The sequence below is a fragment of the Halichoeres trimaculatus genome, unplaced genomic scaffold (assembly GCF_033239565.1).
Source record: "Halichoeres trimaculatus isolate MK-OKI-2021-1 unplaced genomic scaffold, fHalTri1.1 fHalTri1_scaffold_4, whole genome shotgun sequence".
NCBI classification, from domain to species: Eukaryota; Metazoa; Chordata; class Actinopteri; order Labriformes; family Labridae; genus Halichoeres; species Halichoeres trimaculatus.
This window is the reverse complement of record NW_027437182.1, coordinates 1015149-1040348: the sequence shown is the minus strand read 5'-3', so window position 1 is coordinate 1040348 and position 25200 is coordinate 1015149. Positions and strand designations below refer to the sequence as shown.

The 25200-nt window shown below is 39.0% G+C and overlaps 1 protein-coding gene across 2 annotated transcripts in view; it reads left to right on the top strand.

The window, feature by feature from the left end:
- Positions 1–25083, top strand: part of LOC141788541 (protein Niban 1-like) — a 45685-nt gene extending 20602 nt beyond the window's left edge. The window contains exons 2-15 of one of the 2 annotated variants that reach the window (XM_074667400.1): positions 3526–3656; positions 5146–5274; positions 5388–5502; positions 7267–7431; positions 7517–7632; positions 14086–14190; positions 14355–14517; positions 14606–14787; positions 14897–15043; positions 17082–17192; positions 19438–19545; positions 19817–19928; positions 21440–21955; positions 22055–25083. In XM_074667400.1, the coding sequence (XP_074523501.1) occupies positions 3526–3656; positions 5146–5274; positions 5388–5502; positions 7267–7431; positions 7517–7632; positions 14086–14190; positions 14355–14517; positions 14606–14787; positions 14897–15043; positions 17082–17192; positions 19438–19545; positions 19817–19928; positions 21440–21955; positions 22055–22836 (2882 nt within the window). In that variant the 3' untranslated portion in view covers positions 22837–25083. Of the gene's footprint in view, positions 1–3525; positions 3657–5145; positions 5275–5387; positions 5503–7266; positions 7432–7516; positions 7633–14085; positions 14191–14354; positions 14518–14605; positions 14788–14896; positions 15044–17081; positions 17193–19437; positions 19546–19816; positions 19929–21439 lie in introns of both variants that reach the window. The other variant, XM_074667399.1, reaches the window with a different exon arrangement.
- The last annotated feature ends 117 nt before the right edge of the window (positions 25084–25200 follow it).

Sequence of the window (25200 nt, the reverse complement as noted above, 5' to 3'; positions counted from 1 at the left end):
CTAGAAATGTGGAGATGGTTACTGTTGCTGCGGCACAAAAACAGAAACTGACTGAAGCGCTGACGAAGCAGTGGAGCAGAAATTTGTCTTTCCGGCGTGGTGAAATTTTTATTATTAATAGAGTCAGGAAAAGGTCTTCCTCTTTGTGTTCAGCTGCTGCCTCAAAAAATGAGACTAATCTCTCATAGGTTACAGAGAAAAGTTGGACCACTCTCTGTCTCCTGAATAATTCACACAGGAAGTGCTGCACTCCACTCTTTAAGAAGCTGTGAAACACTAATCGTCTTCTAAAGGTCATCTGGAGGAGTGTTTGAGGGCAGCGTGGACCAAAACCAGCTCAGAGGAGGTCTCACAGAGTCCCTGTAGAGTCCCAGGTGTCTGTGAGGGGAAACCTGCAGCTGTTACCATCCTCCCCCAGTGACTCACCACTTCCTTTTGTTGGGTGAAGGTTAACCTCCAGCCTGAGAGAGCAGAAGCAGAAAAACAGGCTCAGTTTACATCACGGCGCTAACGTTACATAAGCTGGTTGGTTTGGAGCGGGATGTTCAGAGTACACCTGTGCAGGTTTTCAAAGCTCAGCACGTCAGATTAAGATCTCCTCACCGGGCAGGGCCTCAAACACCGAGGTCTCCAGAGGGCTGGCCAATCAGAGCGAAGCAGTTTGTGGAGCAGCTGTTATCACCTTAGTGTCACACAGCAGACTGTGTTTGTTTACGCTTTGTTGTTGTTGTTATTTTGGCTTTAAAGAGTCAAGGATCACGCTGTCAGTTCTTGTTTTTGCCCTGTTTTTCAGACCTAAGCTTTTAGTTTCTGGCAGTATTTGGACTTCCTGTAATAAAGAGAAAATTCAAACAGTTTTAAGTTGAACAAAATGAACAAAGATTAAGTTTTATTCTGGATTTTAATGAAGTAGGAGCTTAAATCAAATATAAACACAACGTACAGAAAAGGTTTTGAGTCCTCGAGATGAACTTTGCCCCTCATTTCCTCCGTACACCTCCTGAAGCGTTTTCTCAGTCTTTCCATTTGAAAAAGACAAAAATTATTTGTAAAGAGTGCAATCTTTTCACTTACTGATAAATTAAAGTCACTCAGGAGCCACAAAATTGACTTTAATCTTCTTAAAACAGACTGTAAAGTGGATAAACTTTTAAACATCGTGAAAATCTAGTGAAAAAAAATATCTAAATGAGAAGTTTTTTAATTAATAAAATTTTATATGTAATGTCTAAGTTTTTTTAATAATTACAAAGTTTCTAAAAACAGTTTTGATTAATGCATTTATTTAAAAAAAAATAGTTAAAAAAAAAACAGAAATTTGCAAACATTGCAAACAATTTTGAAATAAAAAAAAAAATATTGTGAATTTCAGGAATTTACTAAAAAGTGTCAGGAAAATTTTGAAATTCCAAACTTTTCTTTAAATTTAATAATTTTGCAGAAATATCTATGAAAACAGAGATTTTTTTTCCACTGTTTTTTGACTAACTGATACATTAAAGTCACTCTGGTGCCACAAAATCGACTTTATCTTCATAAAACAGACTGTAAAGTGGATAAACTTCTAAACATAGTTAAAATCTAGTGAAAAAAAATATCTAAATGAGAAGTTTTTTTTGAATTAATACATTTTTACATGTAATGTCTAAGTTTTTTAAGTTTTTAATAATTACAAAGTTTCTAAAAACAGTTTTGATTTAATGCATTTATTCAAAAAAATTGTAAAAAAAAAAAAATTCAAAAATTTGCAAACATTGCAAACAATTTTGAAGTAAAAAAAAAGTGAATTTCAGAAATTAAAAAAAAAGTGTCAAATAATTTTGAATTTTTTTTAATTTAATCATTTTGCAGAAATTTCCATGAAAACAATTTTTTCCACTGTTTTTTTGTGTTTTTGGGTGAAATGTTGTGTAAACAGCTCCTTAGCTTCCGTCAAAAATAGAGATCAGAGAGTTCCGGAATGTAGTGACATCACAAAGACAGAAAGCTCTCTGTGCTTGATGATGAACATTCTAGAACCTCATTGATGGAGCTGCAGCATAAAGGCCGTGTAGAGCTTTAAGAACAAGAACCAGGACTTAAACATCAGTTCTTAAAGAGACAGGAGCCAGAGCAGAGGTTCCGGATGGTTCTTCCTCTGGAGGTTTCCAGCTCAGAGGATGGAGACCTGGTCTGGGAGCAGGATATCCACAGTGATTAGCTGAGGTGGTCTTGTCGGGGTCATGGGGTCGACGTGAGACAGCGCTGACCTTCAACACGCTGCATTGTTCAGGGCGCAGGAAAAAACAAGGAGGTCCCCTGAGATCCAGATCCAGAACCAGGAGCTGTCCCCTCTTACTGAGCTCTGATCTGTAACATCCTGCTGCTTCTCACGGAGATAATGACAGAGCCTGAACCCGACATTATCAGCCGCCGCCGCACGTTCAGACACGCTCATCCTTAAAGAGCACCAACAATCCCCTGATCCAGTTTGTGGATGAGGAGCTGAGTAAATACTCATTTGAGGGATCTCCTTCCTGGCTCGGTGTGATGTGGTTCACAGGAAACTTTCTCCTGGTGCTGACGGAGCTGTTTTCTCTTTGTTTTCTCTTTGTTTTGTTTTTGCTCCTCAGTAACTGAGTCCCTGCACGTCGGGAGCTGGCTCCATGCAGCAGGAGGGAATCAGAGGTTTCTCCTCTCGAGGAGTGAGGAGAGGAGAGGTTCACAGAGACACAGCAGCCTGTGTCAGCTCAGTTTGGGCTTTGACGTCTTTTTCTCTGCGTGAAAACATGACTTTGCTCTTTTCATTGATGTTTCTCCTCAGTTTGGAGGATTTAAGACAACAGCCCCTTGTTGCAGCGACACCTGCAGATCCAGATGGACTATCTTGGATTGACTCACTCCTCGGTCCGCGTCCAGCTCGTAGTCCACCTGTGGTTGTTCTGGATCCATCATGCTTTCCTCATGAACAGTTTGAAGGATCTATTCAGCTGATTTCTTCTTTGATATTACGCTGTGGCCTCCTGTGTTCTGCTTTTTCTGCCTGTGTCTGTGTGGCTCTGCAGTACTCCTCCGAGACACACGGGGGCAGTGTGGTCTGAGTGATGGGCTGTTTCACATCCTACAATCTTTTCTGCTCGGTGACAACATCAAGATCCTTTTCCAAAAAAACTTTTTTTTTTCTCTTCAAATTCAAATTCCTCGTTTCAGTCTTTGTTTATAAACTGGATTGGAAAAACGTTTCCACTTTTCTCCAGCAGAGGGCGAAATGTTTCTCTCTAACTAACATGTGATGAACATTTTTTGGGGAAAACCTGGCTCCTGATATAGTCCGTAGACATTTAACTTTTTCTCATGGTCTGGTGTTAAAAAGCAAGCTAAAAATTGCAAAAAACTAAATATCGAGGAAACGCAATTTAAATCGAATCGGCACCCCATAAAAATTAAAGAAGAGTCAATCTGGGAGAATAGCAGAAAAAAACCCGCCCTGACCCCTCAGACCGTCCTCATCGTAAACCCTCTGTCTCCGTGTCTCTGTGTCTGCAGGCCAGGCCCAGGCCGAGCTGAAGGAGTTCAGTCCGTACTACAGGAAGCAGTTCTCGGTGGCCCGGTTCTCCCAGGTGGAGGATGATCTGGAGCCGCAGAAGGAGAAGATGACACAGCTGCTCAAACACAGGGTGAGGATGTTTGATGTTCGCAGGTTCAGCGTGTCCTTACAAACAGGTAGCTCAAACAGGAAACAGGTAACAGGTAACAGATCCATCAGGACACCTGACAGGTGTGTTCAAAACCTGAAACACTGCTCAGCTCTGAGCCACACAGAGGGGTCAGGTTTCTCCTGATTTATAGAGACTGACTCAGAACAACAGGTGACAACGGGTGGGTACAGGTGATTACAGGTAAATACAGGTGGCTACATGTGACAAAAAGGTGACAACAGGTGAAAACAGATGTCAACAGATGACTACAGGTAGCAACAGGTAACAACAGGTGACTATAAGTGACAACAGGTGACACAGGTGACTACAGGTGACAACAGGTGATTACAGGTAACTACAGGTGACTACAGGTAACAACAGGTGACTACAGGTGATTACAGGTAACTACAGGTGACCACAGGTAACAACACGTGACTACAGGTGACAACAGGTAACTACAGGTGACTAAAGGTAACAGCAGGTGACAACAGGTGACAACAGGTGGCTTCAGGTGACAACCAGTGACAATGAGTGGCCATGATGACTAGTGGTGATGACAGGGGACTACAGGTGATTATAAGTGGCTACAGGTAGCTACAGGTCACAAGTGAAAACAGATGACAACAGGTAACTACAGGTAACTACAGGTGACAACATATGACAAAAAGGTAACAACAGGTAACAACAGATGACAACAGATGACTACAGGTGGCTACATGTGACGAAAAGGTGACAACAGGTGAAAACAGATGACAACAGGTGACAACAGGTGACTACAGGTGACAACAGGTGGCTACAGGTGACAAAAGGTGGCTACAGGTGACTACAGGTGACAACAGGGGGCTACAGGTAATGACAGGTGGCAACATGTGACAACAGGGGGCTACAGGTAGCTACAGGTGTCTTCAGGTGTCAACAGGTGACAACAATGAAAAGTAGAGTTAACATGAAGATCTAATGCACACCTTGGCAAGAGGTCTGTCACACCACAGTGGGCGATAGTGCACATGGGAAACGGAGTTTTCATTCTGAGAAAACAATACTGATTCTGACCACAGGTGTCACCGTAATCAACACCAAATTGGTCGTAAATCCAGGGTTATGTCTCAGAAACTTCTGGTGAGTTCTCTGTGCGACCTGTTCGTACCTTTTGGACAGTCTTGATGTATCCAAGATTTCACTGTGTCGTCAAACCACCGCTCTCAGCTGCATCATCAGGAAACACTCGAGAAATGTTCATCGCTATGCCGACCACAGTCAGCTGTTTCTCTCAATGAAGCCATGAAGAAATTACAACTAAACTAAACTAAACTAAACAAAAAGTTACAGATAAGACAAAGGTTAAAAAGTCTCTGAAGTTAAACTTTAACCCTTTAACCTTTTTCCTTAAACCAGCAGAGAGATCCCAGACGACCAAACCAAACGTTTATTTACGCTGTGCTCATGTCGAACTCTCTGTGTGTACCAGGAGTCACCTGAAGCGGGCGCCGTGCTGTATGAAGACCTCATCCTGTTCTTCGATGAAACCAGGAAGTGGAGGGAGCGGTACGTGGTGGTCAGAGCCAACTACTGCCTGGAGTGTCACGACAGCCTGGAGGTGAGCGGGAAACCTGCGCCGTCAGCTGATTCTATCAACAGAGAGATCACGTCCATCATTAAGTTTCAGTTTCTGTTTTTCCACTAAAGATGAATTTCTTCTTGTTTTCTCAGACTTTTGTCAAAGGTGTTCCCCCGCGGCAGACGCTGCTGCCTACAGGGGGCACTGTTCTGACCACAGAGGAGAAGTACATGGCCATGGTGGACAAGTGCTTTCCTGATGAATCCAGTGAGTCACCATTTCTTTTTCAAACATATGTTGCATGATTTTTTTCCCTCAAGAGGCTGAAAATGAGAGTTTCCAAGACTTTCATTCACATGTGGAAAGACAGAACAGACGGAAGCTGTGAGGTGACCGCATATGGATGGTCGCGTTAAGCTAAAGAGGAGAAACTGCTAGCTCAGTTAGCATGATGCTACTCTAATTCATGACATGGAATATTAATCAGGCTGGTAGTTTGAGCTAGAGTTACAAAAAAAAGATTGTAGATTGAAATAGTAAAGATTGGATTCCTTAAAGTGACTTTGGGACAGTTGAACTCGTCCTGCTCTTACTCCACCCCCAACTTCCTGCACTGTGCAACTCTACAAGGACCATAACAAACACTGTGCTGAGTCTAAAAGGGACTGGAAACTAGAGCTGGAGATCTTCAACTCATCAGGGAAATGAAAATAAAACACATCAAAGAATGAAATCAAGAAATCAGAATGGGATCAAAGGAATCAGGAAGAGATCAAAGGAATAGAGTGAGATCTAAGAAATAGAATGAGATCAAAGAGAATGAGATCAAAGAAAATTAGTTCAAAGGAATAGAATATGATCAAAAAGATAGAACGAGATCAAAGAGATAGAATGAGATCAAATGAATAGAATGAGATCAAAGAAAAATGAGATCAAATGAATAGAATGAGATCAAAGAAAAATAAGATCAAATGAACAGAATGAGATCAAAGAAAAATGAGATCAAAGAAAAATGAGATCAAAGGAATAGAGTGAGATCAAAGAGATATAATGAGATCAAAGAGATGGAATGAGATCAAAGAGATATAATGAGATCAAAGAAAATGAGATCAAAGTACATAAATGAAATAGAATGGGATCAAAGAGAGAATTTGATCAAAGAAAAATGAGATCAAAGGAATAGAATGAGATCAAAGAAAAATGAGATCAAAGGAATAGAATGAGATTAAAGTGATAGAATGAGATCAAAGGAATAGAATGAGATCAAAAAGATATCATGAGATCAAAGGAATAGAATAAGATCAAAGAAAAATGAGATCAAAGGAGTAGAATGAGATTAAAGTGATAGAATGAGATTACAGTGATTGAATCAGTGTAGATTTCGACCTCAATCTGTGATGTTTTGAAAATCAGAGATGTGTCACCTGATCAGACGGTGACCTCCTCATAACATCACCTCCTTATGTAACGCTCCTCTTTGTCTGTTTGCACACAAACACACCTCATGAAGGGACGATTATATAAAACCTCTCTCATGTTTCTGATACATTTCTGATTGTGTGGATTAATCTGCAGAAAATAACGGTCTCTGGTTGCGATGCAGCTCTTAATCCAGGCTGTTTCTTTGTTTGTGCCTCGATGAATCTTTAAACCCAGAGAGGAGAAACTGTGAACGTGTCTCCCTGTGATTATGAAGAATAAACTTCCACCCACAGGTGTTTAATGTGGCTAAAAGCAGCTCAGGTGGGAGTTTTTGTCACCACGAGGACTTAAGACACACACACACACACACACACACACACACACATACACACACAGCAGAGCCTGGTTTCTTACTCACCCCACACACACACAAAGTTGTTTTGTGTAAAGAAGTCATGAGGTATGGTGAGAAAGTAGGACACTGTCAGTTTTCTGTGGGTTTCTCCTCTGACGCTTTAAAAATAACCTCTCAGACTCAGACTTCATCAATCAGTGTGTTTCTTTGTTTGTGTGTTCGTGTGTTCGTGTGTTTGTGTGTTTGTGTCTCAGACCTGAAGGAGGACTTTGCTCCTCCCCTGTCGGGGATGCCGGGTCAGTTCCCGGTCTACCTGCGCCTCCCTTACAGGAGAGACTCGTACTTCTGCTTCAAGCAGCAGGCCAAGCAGGCGGCCTTCCTCTCCATCCTGTCGGACTGCATCAGGCACCAGAACCAAGGTAGGACCCAGACACAGAGGGCGGACTCTGTAGACCTGAAGCTGGTTTATTCAGGTATTTACCCAGGTCTCTGTCTGCGTCTCAGACTTCCTGAAGAAGAAGACGTGTGAGGTGCAGGCGTTCCTCAAGGCCATCCAGCTCTACAGGCAGGACAAGGGACGCTACGAGGCCTGGGACATGCTGATAGGAAGTGATGTCAGGGTACGTCCTCTACTTCCTGTTTCAAGACAGGGTGCAGATTTTCAAACCTCTACGTGTTTATATGTAAGGTACTACAGGGGCACCAGAGGAACAGAATGAAGACTGAAAGAAGCACAGTTCCCCCTCTTTAAAGTTCGAAAGGTCAGACGTCTACAGGTGGAGAAATATGAATACGATTGAAATAAACGTGGTTTAATCAGTGATGATAATGAAGCAGTCAGAGCTGGTTAAGAAGCTAAGGGTCTGTAGTTTGCTTTAAAAACACTCTGTGAGCTCAGAGAGTTCCGGAATGTAGTGACATCACAAAGACAGAAAGCTCTCTGTGCTTGATGATGAACATTCTAGAACCTCACTGATGGAGCTGTTGAGCTTCATAAACAAGGACAAGGACTTTAACATCAGTTCTTAAAGAGACAGAACAGTAAACCTGTCAAAAAGGGAGTACCCCAGGGTTCTGTCTTTGAGCCACTCCTTCTTTTATTGTTACTTTAATACAAACAAAAGCAGATCAAAGGGCTTTTGATCAATTAGAAACAAACAAAATAAAATCATTAATGCACAACGAAAACAAAAAAAAAACTTGCAATTAAAACTTTTAAATTAAGAAGTTAGAAAGATAATCAGGCATTAAAATGAAAACAGTTATAAAAAATAGTTGAAAAAAATGAATAAAATATGGTTAGTAAAGGTTGAGAATATATAAAAGCTCCAGGACAAGCAACAAAACTCAGTAATTAAATATATATTAAAAAATAAAAAATAAAAATAATAAAAATAAGACAATTGCTTTTAAAACTGGTACCAATTGTTATGTTTCCATTTAATTTAAAAAAAGTCTTATTTATTATATTTTTTATATGATATTATATTTATTATATTTGTTATTATTCCTGATAATTCCAGAAAAAAAAATAAAATCAAGATTCTCAAAGTCAAAAATGATGCCCTGAATTGTGTTTGTTGAAACAAAAAATTTAAGAAACTAAACAAGTTGTTTTTGGTTTTTTTTTTTTGTTTTTTTTAATGTTATAGGCATAATTGTTTTTTCTTACTATTTACAAACAAGTCAGGCTTCATGCTGTCATATGGAGTCCAATACAGTAATAAGTATAAGAAATGAGACGAACCACTGGCTCAGTCTTGATTTCTTTTCCATCAAAACAACATTAAAGTTTTGAAATGATGAACTGTATTTTCTGCTCTGACGTCTCGGAGTAAAGTGCTGAAAACATCTCTGAGTGTTTTTATTTTCCTCTGGGGAACGGCTGAACCCTCTTCCTGCTTCATACACTAAAAGCATCTCTGAGGTGGAGCCGAGCTTTGAAACCAGTGAAACCATTTGAAAATCAATACAGGAAGCTGCAGTGATGGTTTTTAGACAGCTGTGAGGAGCGCTGGTCTTCTGGTCTTTGTAGAGACTGATGCTGTGGGAGCGTCAGAGCTCATTAGTCTGTGTTCATGAATCTTTTATGATCTGTTAGATGGTTTCTGCTTTTTACGACATAAGGAAATAAACAAATCATCCTCCAAAGATCTGCAGGATCAAACTGAATCTTGGATCTTTAAACTGTCCTGATCAGCTCAGCCCCTGCAGAAATATCTCTGTAAAGTTTAGAAATCTGACTCAAAAATCCAGGAGCTGTTCCTGAGTGGTCCGTCAGCGCGCTGTAAAACGTGGAAGAGAACTTAACGCTCTCTGAAACGTCTGCTGAGAGGGTCGTAATGTGAAGATGTGGAGCTGTGAAACACAGAAACAGGCCCTGAATGAATCATTTCACTTTAACGACTCATTTATGAGGAAGCAAAGAGGAAGAAAGCTCCTTATTTCTGTCTGATCAGCTCCAGTCGGTGTAATCTGTAGAGGAGCAGGATTAAAGACAGTCTGGTTAAAAATATCTGCTGATCAGAGTTTAAACTGTCAGACTCAGCACCGAGTGAAAAAACGTCCTCAGGATCAACCTTCATGACAAAGTTCAATATTTAAGAAAGAGTAAATTTAAAGAAAGGTGTTCAAAATTATTTGTTTTAATATTTTCATGTATGTATGTCCTCAAATGTTTTGTTTTTTTCTTTTATGAAAAGTTTAAAGCTCATTTTTTCTTGTACGAAACTTGGATTCTCTAAATCTACATAACCTACAGCTGGAGCTCAATGAATAAAGAAAAAACACACAGATCATCAAAAAAAAAAACCCAACAACAACAAAAAACAAAACAAAACAAAAAAAGATAAAAATAAATAAAGAAATAAATAAAATAATAAATAATATATATAGTATAAATAAGTGAATGAATAAATAACAAATAAGTACAAAAAATAACTAATAAATATGTGAACCAATATATAAATAAATGCATAAATAGAAATAAAATAATAAATGAATAAATATATTAAGTTATTGATTAAAAAACAAACTATAACATAAAAAAATGTAAAAAATATAAATGAATGTAAATATAAATAAATAAATAAAATGACCAAAATATAAAAATGTGTGAATGAATACATAACAAATAAAAACATAAAATAAAAATGATTAATATATAAATCAATCAATATAAAATAATAAAATAATAATTAAATAAATAAATAACAAACAAATACATAAAATAATATATATATTAACGAATAAATAATATGTAGGTTAATAGATAAATTAATAAATAAAATAAATAAATAAAATGATAATTGTATTAATCAGTGAATGAACAGATAACAAATAAATACAAAAAATACATAATAAATATGTGTACAAATATATAAATAAATGAATAAATAAAATAAAATTAATAAATAAATCAATGACAAATAAATGCATAAAACTAATAATAAATAAATAAATAAATAAATAAATAAAATTAAATAGTTAATTAATAAATAAATAAGTGAATGAAGCAATAACAAATAAATCAATAAATATAAATAAAAATAAATATAAATAATGTTTATGAACCAATAAATAATAAATATATAAATAGATAGATAAATAAAAAAGTGAATAAATAAGTAACAAATAAATACATAAAATAAATAATAAACATTCAAACAAATATATCAACAAATAAATTAATGAAGTCATTTATTTTTTGGGCCTTTTTTTATGCCATTTATGCAAAAGCAGTGGGAAGTGACACGCAGGAAAGAGGCCATGGGCTGGATTCAAACCTGGACCACCTTCCCAACAGGGAACATGATAGAGCGCCACCTAGATTAAGCATACTCAATCTATTGTAAAGCATGGAGCCCTTTCAGGTCAGACATTTTTTTCAATGACCCCCCTACCATCCTAACGATGATTATCATTACATTAATCCTGAGTAACATTAGACTGTGTAAGAGTTAGCAAGACTGGAATCATCTCTGGACTTTCAGGCCTCAGACCGGCCCACTTTGGACCATGACCTGTTACATTAAAATAAAGTAAAAACCTCACATGTTGAGTCTGTTTTCTAACTCTGTGTGGATAATTATTAAATGATGTGATAAATGCATCAGTGCAATCAGCTAAAGGCTAATTTAACATCCCAGGATTTAATCCCCCAGTTCTGATTTGATGGTTTGACTCTTAACATTTTAATAAAAATTTTAAAAACACTTTTATTTGATTCATTGATGAAACAGTGAACCTGCACAGCCGTACGCAGAAATCAACGCTGGCTCTTATTTCTGTCTGTTGTTGGTCGTAAATCCTGTCAGAGGGAAACAGCCTGCTCACGATTTGCATGAAGGGTGTGTGTGTGTGTGTGTGTGTGTGTGTGTGTGTTGTTGCTTCACGGCTCGTTTGCATCCTCTCGCTCTGTTTGCTCTGATATCGCTCTGAAACGCTCTGAGCATGCTCACAGGCGCCCTGCTTCCTGCTCCTTTCCTCTCTGCTCCGTTAAAGCTGCACCGTGTCGTGGTCCGCTCACGTCGTGTTTGTTCAGAGTCCTTCGGAAGTGTGCAGGAACACACACACACACACACACACACACACACACACACACTAAATTTACAACCCCTCAGTTTAGTAACTCGTTGGACATTTCCTGTTTTTTCTGCCGCTCACACACACGTGCTGTAAAAACACACACTCATGAGCCTGCTTTTTGACTCCTTACACATAGCTTTCATGTGACGCACACACACACTCCAACATACACACACACCCACGAGTCAGAGCTGAGAAATGAGAGGAATGAAAGAAATGCAGGCTGCAGGAAAAACACGACTTCAGAGCCACACGGTGAAACCATGAATCTGTGGAGGTGTGAGGATGTTATTCAAAGAGTGTGTGTGTCTGATTTTTGCTCCTGAGTGGAAACTGAACGATCCAGAGACCGTTGGCGTGATGTGTTTGAGTTCAGTGAGGCGTCGTCCTGGATGGTACCGTGAAGCAGGAGTTGTCTCTGTGGCTTGTTTTACCCACATCCTGAAAGTTTATTTAGCTTCGTCCCCAGAGCAAATATTTAAAGCTGAGCTGACTCAGAGTTCGGCTCATAAACAGGTCGGGAAACCCTTTAAGACGCTGATGGTACATTTACGATGACATGGGGATGACAACAGGGGAAGGAAAGAAAAGAAAAACATTTAAAGAACAAAGTTTAATGTGAACCAACTCTGGGTATTGCTAAGCTAAGGAGCTACAAAGCCCTGAAACAAAGACAAAAAATGGAGCGTCACTGGAAAACACAGGGTTTGACAAATTTCCCATAATCTGTATATTTTTGTTAAACAGATTTTCACCAATCAAATGCAAAACGTTCAGGATGTTCAGGAGAAACGCATGTGTATCACTCAAATTCCTAACCCTCAGATTTTAAGAAATATTCAACATTTTCAAAAAGTTATCAGCCTGTCAAAATGAATAAAAAAGATCCATCACCATGGAAACCACACAACTGATGATGTCATAATGCTTCACAGCTTATGATGTCATAAGGGACAGAGGGGAATGGAATGTCTCTTTGTGTGAATAAGAAAGAACTTCCTGTCAGAAAGTTCAGACAGGCCTGAATCATGGAACCCCACAGCTGATGATGTCATAAGGGGTTCCGGAATGAATCATTGAAACATTTTGGCCCCTTAAAATGAATGGAAATGATCCGTCACTGAGGAAACCACACAGGTTATGATGTCATAAGGGGTTCAATATTCGCCATGTTTGAATTGTTGGCTGTATTTTGAAATCTATTGTATCACAAAAAAAGACCTAGCTAAGAGATGTAAGTAAAAAAGAAAAATCCATACATTAGATATGAATTGAAATGAAGTCTTAACTTTACAGATTAGAGTTGAATAAAAACAAGATTCAAGCAGAAACAAAGTCTGAATGATTGGAGATAAAGTTAAAATAAAGTCTTGATGCGCAAAGTTAAAGTGAAATAAAATTATTATATACAATATAATTTTCATTTATGTCCTCTGATGTCTTTTTTTTTTTTTTTTTTTTTTTTATAAAAAGTTTTAAGCTTACTTTTTCTTGTCCCAAACTTGGATTCTCAATAAAAAATAAAGAATAATATAAAAAATAGCTCAATAAATAAAGAGAAAAACCTACGGATCACATAAAAAAATATATATATATATATATATATATATATATATATATAAAATGAATAAATAAATAAGATAATAAATAAATTAGTAAATAAATAAATAAAATAAATAAATAAAAAAAGATCAATAAATAAAGAGAAAAAACCTACAGATCACATAAAAAAAACAAATAAAATGAAATGAATAAATAAATAAGATAATAAATAAATTAGTGAATAAATAAATAAAATAAATAAAAAAAGATCAATAAATAAAGAAACCTACAGATCACATAAAAAGAAATAATAAAATAAAGTAATAAATAAGATAATAAATAAATCAGTGAATGAGTAAATAATAAAAAATACTATAAAAAATAGCTCAATAAATAAAGAGAAAACTACGGATCACATAAAAAAACTAAATAAAATAAAATAAATAAATAAATAGACAAGATAACAAATAAGTCAGTGAATGAATAAATAAATAATAAATAAATCAATAAATAAAATATATTAAAAAATAGATTACTTTTTTTTTACTTCATTATTTTTTTCCCAGTTATATAACAGTTATAAAACACTTTTTTAATCATTCATTGATGAAACAGTGAACCTGCACAGCTTAACGCAGAAACCAACGCTGGCTCTTTTTTCTGTCTGTTGTTGGTCGTAAAAGTTAGAGGTAAAAGTTGAAATAAAGTTGTAATGTGTGATGCTGAAGTTAAAATAGAGTTTTAATGAACTGGATATAACAAGTTAAACTGGTGGTAATTTACAAGATTAACTTAAATGAAATTAAAATGTCCAAATGTTGAAGTTCTCTGAAGGAAAAATGACAAAAAAACTCAAATCCTGAAGTCGAGTCAGACTGAAAACCACAGAGCAGATCCGTCAGATCGGCCTCCACGTGTGATTCATGGCGTGCGTGTGTTTGCAGGTGATGGCCAACCTGGTGATGGAGAAGCTGCTGCCGTCTCTGGAGAAAGACATGCTGCCCCGACTCAAAGCCAAGAAGACGGAGAAGAAGAGGGTCTGGTTCGCTGTGAGTCCTCCTCAGACCTCTTCAGTCCCTGTGGACTAATCTGTAGATTTATGTGTGACGGGCTCGTAAATCTGACTCTGATCAATCTGTCGTAAAGATGATGTAAGCACGCTTTAAACGCTTCGTACGCCGCGATTTACGACTTCACCCCTGATTGTTCCCAGACGGTGGAGGCTGCTTACATCCTGATCCAGGAGCATCTCTTAGAGGGACTCTCTGAGCTCAAGGAGGAGTGTCGGACGTCGGTGAAGCAGCAGGAGGTCCTGATCCACTCCGACATGGACCAGATCCTGGAGTCCAGACGGCAGCTGGAGGAGAAAGTCAGAGGTGAGGTTCAGAGGGTTTACGGGGTCCGGCTACAGTCCGTCCTTTGGACTCAGCGCTCTGACACCCGGCGTCTCGTTCCTCTCTGCAGCCAAAGTGTCGGAGCCGGCCGAGAAGCTGAGCGCGGAGTCGGTGCAGCCGTACCTGGGCTCCGTCCTGGAGGAGCTGATGGGGCCGATCAGCTCAGGCTTCCAGGAGGGACGTCAGCTGGGCGAGACCCTGATGGACCGGGTGTGTCAGGAAGTGGGCGGAAACAACGAGGAGCTGAAGAAGGTTTGTTCAGAAAAAGACGAAAGCTTCATTTTGCATGATTCATTATTTTATGATTGAAGTTTGAATCCAACTCATCGATTCGCTAACTCCGCCCTTCCTCCGTCTCCAGGCTCTGGCCGACATGGCGAGGCCGAACCTGCTGAGCTGCTACCAGAAGATCGGCTCCCTGCAGGAGAAACTGAAGCACCTGCAGGAGAGATTTGGTTTCCAGAACATCACAGACGTGATCCACAGCGCTCAGATCGACCTTCAACAGGTACAGCTGCACACACCTGCACACACACGTTCCTGTCTGTGATGCCAAACGGGGACTATGTCTCCAAATGGACCAAACGAGGACTTTGCGCTCTCATCGTTAGGGATAATTCAAAAAGAGTTAAAAATAAAAAAAACATCTTAAAACAGAAATGTTACCTAAAAGCTTATTTTTTCAGGTGACAGACTCCCACTTTATGTTTGAGTTTACTTTTTTAAACCGAAGAATTACGACAAAAACTCTCCTCAGATTTTGGACACAGCCTCAAGTGGACACTTGAGGTACTGCAGTGTTTTTGCATTAGCTTCATTTTTCAGCTGTCGCTTTGCCTCTTTCAGCCACAAACTTTAGAGTAGAATTACTTCACATAAGAGGATTTAAAGTCAGGTAGAGCCCTCTGTTGGCTGTAGTAGAGTACTGCAATTTTATTTTTGATCTCGCTAGTTTAAATCGTCCCTAAAGCCTGAGTACCAGGATGTTTAATACTGAAAGGTTAACACTATAACTCTAATCTCAGATTTGACTCAAGGAGCAAGGGATGTTTAGTGGAAAGGTAAACACAAAAATTTATTTTTAACACACCAAATAGAGTGAGTCAAAATTTAAATTCGGTTTCCCTAAAGACAAAAATACATATATAGCATGAATATACATTTTTTAACCAATATACATGAATTTAAACATCTTATTAATGAAATAAAGTCATCAGAATCCACATTCATAACAACTCATGAGCATTAACTTACACAAAGCCCATTTTCAACACTACGACGCTGTACATGGCGTCCAGAAATGACGCAGCAAAAATTAACATAGTTCATACATGGGGAAAAAAATGAACCGTAAGACTCAAACTCAGTATATTCACTCATCACAACAACTTTGTAAATTCACAGTTAACTCCGATTGGTTTTTGATGCTAAATCAATAGTTTCATATCGTTTCATCACTACAAAGAAAATGTCCGTTTCATATCCTATTAGCAACCTAGCATGCTACCTAGCACACTCATCGGAGTCTCATCAGAAAGCAAATCCTCCGGTCACAGCGGCGGTCTGGAACTCTGGAACTTGAAAACATAACAAAACGTTTTTTTTCTGGCACTCGTTCTTACCAACTTCACTCGAGGCTGTATTGTCGTCTTCACTAGCATCAGAGTTAGCGGTCTACTGAATTTCACTGCATTGTGCATACACAAAGCGCCATCTGGTGACGACTTTAAACCACTACAATATAAGAGACAATATAGCTCTCATCTTAGATGGAGACATTCATGAAATATTGTTTGCCGTGAGGCTTTACAACAACTAAAACTGTTTTCCATGACGCTAACAATAAATAGCATCTTTAACCCAAAGCTGCACATTTATGGGGGTTACACCTAATTTATATGTCTGTGTTGATTTAACACCCTTGTGGTCGATGTGGTTTTGAGCTCCTCACACTTTCCAAACAAAATGCATGAATCGCAGTGATATTCCCTACTACCACTAGAGGGCAGTATGATTTCTGTGTCAGACACATCACTTTGTTGGAAAAAGTTCCCAGCATCCAAAAGAAACATATATATCGTAGATCTTTGGGACAGTGGGTGGAGGTGCTCATGGGAAACGCAGTCTTCATCCTGGAGAAACAGTACCAACTCTGGCCACAGGTGTCACTGTAGCTCACACTAAACAGAAATCCCTCACAGAGACTTTCAGAGCAGTTTATCTCCGACCTCCAGCCTCAGTCAGACTGACTCTCTTTATTAACCGGCGTTTATGAGTCAGGCGTGATCGTAACGCGTGTGTTCGTAACGTGTGTTCGTAACGTGTGTTCCTGTAAATTACGGACTCAGCGTTTCAGCGCTGAACCTGAAGCTGACCCCGCTCAGATGTCGGCTGCTGCTGATTTTATTTCTCACTGACAGGATTTCCAGATGTTTGCTCTGGATTTGGAGCAGCTGTGTGATGTGATCTCATCCTCTGTGTGTGTGTGTGTGTGTGTGTGTGTGTGTGTGTGTGTGTGTGTGTGTGTGTGTGTGTGTGTGTTTCAGCTAATGGAGAATGCAGCGTACACGTTCGAGCAGCTGTTCCAAAAAGCCGTCCAGGACAACCCCGACGGCCCCGGCCCGGCCATCGAGAAGGCCAAACACAGAGTGCTGAAGGTCAGACGGTCTTTACGGCTGAAAACACGAGAGTGTGTGTTCACGTCAGATACAATACGAGTGTTTTAAAATGAGCCGGATCTTCGTTAAAATTAGACTTTTATTATCAGGACTATAAATAAGTTCAGCCTTTATCTTCTCAATGTGACACTATTTCATATTTATGGCACAGTTTTTTATATTTCCTCAAACATAAATCAAAGAAGGTTCGGCGTACCGGAGCTGAGGCTTTATTTTAATATAATTTGGGATAAATGAAACAAAATTAATAATTTCAGAAGCCTTAGAAGACTCTTGGTGAAACAGCTGCAAAAAAAGAAGACTTTCAGTAAACAAGAAAAATAAAAGTTTATTTTAACCCTTTAAATGCCAATTTGTAGTTATAGAGTTGTTTTATCCATCAAGAAATGTGGATGTTTCATTTAAAGATGTACAATGAGAAAATTGTCCCATTTCATGGTAACAGTAGACATGAAAAATTGAGCTTTTTTTCTGTAGGTGAAACCCCAAAAATTAGAGAATGCAGGATTATATTGTGTTCATGTTTTTGTAAAGTGTTTTGAGATAACGTTTGTTATAATTTGGCGCTATACAAATAAAGACGGATTGAAATAAAAAATGTGACATTGTGAAAAAATATCAATACATCAAAATCATTTTTTCAGCCTGAATCCCCAGCTCTCCAACATTTGTTATATAGAAAAAAACTCATTTATGTATTCGTGTTTTTTTGTTTTTTTGTTTTTTTTTTCAAAATAACAGTGGCATCATATCATCAAATGGGCATTTAAAAAATTATAATAATACAAATAATTTAGTATTAAGTGTTTTTGAATAGGGCTGACGTTTAGTGAAAGACTTGAGGAAAAAAAGGAAAAAAATATTGAATTTGTTTTTATAGCAGTTTTTGGTAAAGGACATTTTTGTCCTCTGTTTACCTGAAAGAGTAGCACTTTAAGAGTTTGACACCGTAAATAAAAAATAATGAAGAAATAAATAAAAAAAATAAAAAACCATGCATAAAAATCAATTTTATTACTGATCTCATGTATCATTGTTATTAAATTAATTTTATAAAAAATAAATATTTTTTTTTCTGAAAACAGTGACATCATGTAATAAAATGGATATTTAAAGGGTTATAAAAAAAACATAAAATACAAAGCGCTGGAATTGAGTAAAAGATCTAAGAAAAAAGGGGAAATAATATTTACCTGTTATGTTTTTATAGTAGTGTTTGGAAAGGGACATTTTTGTCTTCTGTTTACCTGAAAGGGTTGTAAATGAATTAACACTAAAAATAATAAATATTTAAAAAAAAACATGCCTCAAAATTAGTTTTATTACTAGTCTCATGTATGTTTATAATTATATTCATTTTATGAAAAATAAATCGTGTTTTTTCTTCATAAAAACAGTGACATCATGTAATTAAATGGATAGTTAAAGGTTTATTATAAAAAAATATTTAAAATAGGTAGTGCTTTTGAGTCGACTGAAATTGAGTTAAAGATCTGAGAAAAAAATAGGAAAATTATAAACCTGTTCTTTCTTTATTTATTTATTTACCTGAAAGGGTTGTAAACGAAGAATTAAACTTTAAAAAAACAAAACAACAAAAAAACATGCATCAAAAAATGTATCACTGATCTCCAGTATGTTTATTTTTATATTTATTTCATGAAAAATAAATCATTTTATTTATTTTTTCCATAAAAACAGGGATACCATGTTATCAAATGGAGATTTTAATGAGTAAAATAATTTAAAAAATTATAATATGTGGTATTTTTGAATAAAACTGAAGGTAACTAAAACATTTGAAGAAAAAAGTAGAATTTATTTAACCTTTTCTGTTTTTACAGCAGTTTTTGGTAGAGGACAATTTTGTCCCACAGTGTCCTTGAATGGACATAATTTTTGCCTGCAATGTTGATGCTAGAAAAAGTTTAAAATTTGAATTCTAGGATTTTTAATGAATTTAAAAAAAACCTTCATATGAAATATATTTCTGTGTCATGTAACACAACCAAAATTCTGGCCGAAAATGGAGGATTAAAGCCAGAGCTCTGGATGTGAGGTACTGACCTGTCAGGAGAGAGGTAGACCAGCAGCTCCCAGGAATGTCACCCTGAATTAATGCTTTTTGAATAGGATTTGGTGGCTTTAGGAGAGCAGGTGTGAAGCAGGTGTGAAGCAGGAGTGAGATGTTTGTTGTTTGACGTGAACTCTGCGTCTCCTGCAGCAATACGATTACGACAGCAGCACGGTGAGGAAGAGGATCTCCAGAGAGGCCCTCGTCTCCATCACGCTGCCCTTCATCAAGAAGAGCCTGGCTCCTACCTGCAAAGCTGTAAGCCTCACACACACACACACACACACACACACACACACACACACACACACACACACACACACACACACACACAGCAAAAATATCCTATTTCAAGCTGGTCAAGATACTACACGATATAACACGGAATTGTTCATAACAAAAAAACAGTAATTGGGTTTGGAAGTTGAGTTTTTTAGTTTCTGTAAATCAAAGAAACAAATTTAGACATTTTCCACTGGAGCACTTTTGAGTAACAGACAAACTGAGAACGACACGTTTCGTCTTTCAGGAGCTTCAGGGTCTGGATCAATCCATCTACTCAGACCACTCCAGCTTCATCCACGTAGAAAACGTATACGAAGGAATCCTCCTGCAGATCCTGGACAAAGAGGTCACCAAAGGTACGAAAACTCCAGAAACAACCTCTGACGGTCCAGTTTAGAAAAGTCTGGATTTGAAATATTAGAGGTGAAATAAGGTAATTCTGTGCAAAATATAAGTCCAAATAAAGTCTGAACTTTCAAGATTAAGTTAAAAAAAGTTATAATGAATAAAATTACAGGTAAAATAAAAAAGTTTGAGAGATAAAAGTTGAAATAATCCCTTCATGTGTGAGATTACGGCTGAAATAAAGTCGTAATTTAAGAGATAAATATTAAAGGCGTTAAGGAGGCACAAAATCTACTTTACCTTCACAATAAAGACGATAAAGTGAATTAAATTCTATGAATAGTAAAACCTTATGCACCTCTTTAATAACCACCCTGCTTTAACCTTAGTGGACACAGATGGCCACTCTCAATGCAAAGCTATAAAATATGTATAAATCCATATTTTCTTAGTTCTAGTACATAATTATCTCAACAAGATGTTCTTTGAATGTATAAAATTATATATTATATTTTAGTTTTTTAATTTAAAAAAATTTGCAAAAATTTTGAATTATAATAATGTGGCCAATAAATAACTAAATAAAATCTAATAATAATAATAATAATAATAATAATAATAATAATAATAATAATAGTAATAATAATAATATGTTTACAAAAAAAATGAATTAAAATATGTTGCAAAAATTTCAGGAAAAAATGGAAAAAAAAATCAAAACTATTTTTAAAAAATTGAAATGAAAAGATTTGAAGACAATTTAAACAATTTTGAGATGTAAATTATAATAATAATAATATATAATAATAATAGTAGATATAATAATAATAATAATAATCATTATAATAATTATAATAATCATGATAATAATATGTTTACAAAAAAAATGAATTACAATATGTTGTTAAAATTTCAGGAAAAAAATGGGAAAAAAAATTCAAAACTATTTTTAAAAAATTGAAATAAAAAGATCTGAAAAAAAATTTAAACAATTTTGAGATTCTAAAAAATTGGCAAAAATCAAAAAAAGAAATCTATATATTTTCCAAAATTTTGTTAGCTTATTATAGCTTGTGTAGCTAATGCAGCCTATCTGTCTAAAAAAAAAAGAAATGCAGTTTATTGTAGTGAAGTCTGTTTGCTGTGAATGTGTCGCCCTGCTCTGACATCACTGTAGCTAATATTAGCGTTAGCTGTAGCTATAGCAGCATTAGCTAGATCACTAAAACAAGAGAATTTAAAATGCAGCCAAAAATTCAAAACATGGCTAATATTTACATTTGGAAGTTGAAAAAATCTGTGCTTGTATGATTTGAAAAAAAGTCGTAACATGTGAAAGTTTAGTCCAAATAAAGTTATGAGACAAACTTTGATCCATGAGAGAAACGTCAGAGTAACGTCTCAGCTCGGTTTGTAAATCTGTAGAAAGTGTTTTTGCCTCGGCTCTGAGGTCTCAGCCTGGACTGAGTCTGTGATCCGGGTGCTGGTCAGACCGTCTAACCGTCCCCTGTCTCCCCCGCAGTGGTGAAGGAAGCCGCCAGTCTGAAGAAGTACAACCTGTTCAACGACAGCAGAGACCTCCTGAGCCAGTCCAGCCGCTCCAGCCTCTCCTCCACCTCCGCCTCCACGCCGGGCAGCCCCTCCATGGCCCAGGCCTCCCCCGCCAAGGCCTCCTCCGAGCCGCTGCCCCCGTCTCCCCTGGCCGTCAACGGCGTGTCGTCCAGTCCTGAGAAGCAGGAGGTGAAAGAGGCAGACGCCGCGCCGCCGCAGAGCGACGCCCCTACTGAAGCCACGGTGACGGTCGCTGAGGTGGAACCAAAAGAAGAGGCTCTGAGCGCCGCCGCCAGCCAGGTGGAGGCCGAGGTCACGGCCCCGGTGGTAGAAGACGTCTTTGAAGCAGCGCAGGAGGAAGCGGTGACCCCGGCTCCAGAAGAAACGTCCAAACAGAGCGAGACGAGCGAGGATGCAGCTCCAGAGACGGTCGTCGTCCAGGAGGCGGTTTCTGTCGCAGCGGAGGGCGCCGAGCGGGTCGCAGAGCCTCAGACACAGAGCGCCGAGTGGGTCGCAGAGCCTCAGACACAGAGCGCCGAGCGGGTCGCAGAGCCTCAGACACAGAGCGCCGAGCGGGTCGCAGAGCCTCAGACACAGAGCGCCGAGCGGGTCGCAGAGCCTCAGACACAGAGCGCCAACGCTCCTGAAGCAGAAACCACTTCCTCAGAAACCCCCGCCGCCATCGAGAGCGTGAAAAGTGACGTGGCAGCAGCAGCAGCTCAGGTAGGAGCTCCTGAGACGAGTCCTGATCCCCCAAAGGAGCCAGAGGAAAGTCCTGATCCCCCAAAGGAGCCAGAGGAAAGTCCTGCTCCACAAACTGTAGCCACCAAGGAGGAGGCGCCGGGAGCAGCCTCAGAGACCAAGGAGGAGGCTCCATCTAGTGGTGAAACACCTGCAACTACACCTGCGGAGGTCAGCAAGGAGCTGGAGAAGCCGGTGGCCGCGTCAGACCCCAACTCTCTGGACGTGTCCGTGGGCAGCGAGTCGTCCCCATCAGATCTGGAGTCCACGGAGGACGTGAAAGCGACGCCGAGCAGCGAGGACGAAGTCTCGACGACGTCCGACATCCTGGACGACGAGGCTCGCCGCAGCAAGTCCCCCGTGAGCTCCGACGAGCCGACGGAGGAGAAAGCGACGAGCGTCGCGCTGCCTCCTCAGGCGCAGGGACAGACCGGGAGCGAGGACATCGAGGCGGGAGCGAGCGTCGGCGTGGAGCCGTCTGTGGAGGTAGTTAAAGAGGAAACCCCTTCCAGCCCTGAAGCCCCGCCCCCAGACTCCATCAAGGCGATCCGCGACCTGGTGGTGGAGGTGATCGAGGTGGAGGAGCTGGTGCAGCGCTACCCGAGTGGGATTCCTCAGGAGGAGTGAAGACGAGGGACCAACGATCGGCTGCAGGTGACACTTTGATCTGACGCTCGCTTTAGCCTCAAACAATCGACCAGAAGAAGAAAAGAAGAAGAAGAAGAAGAAGAAGAAGAAGAAGAAGCGTCGTCGTCTCTAATGAACACTTTATGCATGAATCTGAGGTTAAATATTTATATTCACTGAAACCATCCATCAGCTGAGTCAGGTGCTTCCCACCCACAGGTGTGTTCACATCAGGTGTGTTCACATCAGGTGTGAATCATTTTAAACCAGATTGTTTCAGGAGATTTGGATCAGACACTGTTCGATCATGATGTTAAAGACGTGTCGTCATGTTTTACGAAGAAAATCCTCTGGGAGTGGGAGCGACATTAAAATGTTGGGACGGCAGCGATCAGGTTTAAATTAACACCTGAGTTTTGAATCTGCACACAAACAGAGTCAAACAAAAAGTGTCGTTATTCCCCAAAACACTCAGACTCTAACCTTTTGACCTTTTGACCACAGTTAGGATCGATTTGTTATCATAGACTGTTAGAAAGATTTTTAAAATTGACGTCATCTCGCTCGGCTAGAAGTGAGGTCTCCACAAAAACTGCTCCCCCTGGTGGCTGGCTGCAGTATAGGTTAAAAAATCCATCCCCCCAGTCATTCCAGATAGGCTGTGGTCAAACTTTAAAAAATTAATACACCTGGTAGAAATGTTTCTCACGTCTGATTGTTGTGGTGATTTGAAGATATCATTTGGCTGTCTTGTATCCAAGTCCTCTTTTTCTGAAAAGTTTTGTTTTCATTAGTTAAATGAGGTTAAAAATGAGGCTTCAATGTTTAACGTTAACGTTTAACGATGATTGACAGCTGACGTTCTCGTGTATTTTTTCAGGGATTGTAAAATATGTCTGGAGGTAGAGTCAGGAAGTGATTAGACTCTCCAAAGAAAAAACAAAAAAATTATTTTTGTCACCCAGCTCCACTCAGATTCTCCCAGAATCCCTCACAGTCTCTACTGCACAGACTCTGGCTGCAAACTGCTTCAATGTCTGCTCCTGAGACGGAGGAATTTTGGCTTCAAAACCGTAAAATGATAAATGGTGGAGCCACACTGTCCACTCTATATACAGACTATGTTAAAACCTGTCAGACAGCGACACCTGGTGGCTAACTGTGAACACAGCTTGACCCATAAGAGAGAAAGATGAATGTAGCTCTTACAAATACCAAGACTTCATGGCGACTTTAAGCTGTTGTTGGTAACCCACTTTGAACAGTTGTAGTTTGCATTTTGCCGAGAAGAAATGAGTTTGAAAAATGAATAAAAACTAAAGGTAGGTTTTTTGACTTTTCCCTACATCACGTCACATGATCCTGGTCATTTTCTTTGCCGAGCTGGACGCTTTTTAAATTTCATTCCATTCTCTCTGGCGTTCCGTTCCGTCTCTTTGGTGTTGAATTCCGTTCTGCAGTGATGTCACAGTGACAGTTGTAACAGTTCCGCCTGTGATGTCACAGTGACATGTGACACAGTCGTAACCTCAGTGTCAGCAGACAGAGAGGGAAAATATTCAAAATTCAAACTTTGATAAACCTAACGCTGCAGGGAGAGGCTGAAGAAGAGAAGAAAAAGTTTGTACCCGTTGACTTTTTTGACCTGATAAATGTTGGATCATATTTATCATGTATCACAGGAGCTTTTTGTCCTCAAAGGCCACCGTCCCTGTATGAACAGGAGGGGTTAGCATGGGAGCGTTTAAACCTGGATCTGATTGTTACTGTACCTGAAGTTTCTGACCTGCTCTGATCCTTAAACTGTGAGTTTGATGAACTGAGACGTTGCTGAAATTGTTGAGACTTTAACGACGAGTTCAGCTTCATTTAAAAAATTTCACCAAAAGTTAATTAAGTTACCTTTACTACTTCCTGTTTTCACGTTTGTTTGTGTGCAGATTTAAAAAGTGACTTTGCTGAATCAGATCTTCCCCCTCAGAGGAAAAGCCGTACGTTGATGTGTTTTTGTTTTGAAGCTCTCCCTGAAACAGACGGTTAAAAAAATGGCGGCTGGTGGTGAACGTGAAGGAAACCAGAGTCAAACTGGAGTGAAGCTGGTTTCTGACCTCCTGAAGGATCCTCCTCACAGTGCCTTTCCTCCTTTCCTCCTTTCCTTCCTCGTGCCTTAGACGTCACGCCGCGCTCCATCACGTGCCTTTGCCCTGAGCGCGGCGTCTCCTCCACTCACGGTTCAGACACGGTTCACACACGCTCAGACCGTAAACTGTCGATCAGCTGATGGAAACATTGTGTGCAGATATAAATAATAAAGAGTCTTTAAACAAACTCGTCTTCAGTGTTTCACTCCCCAGTAACACAAAC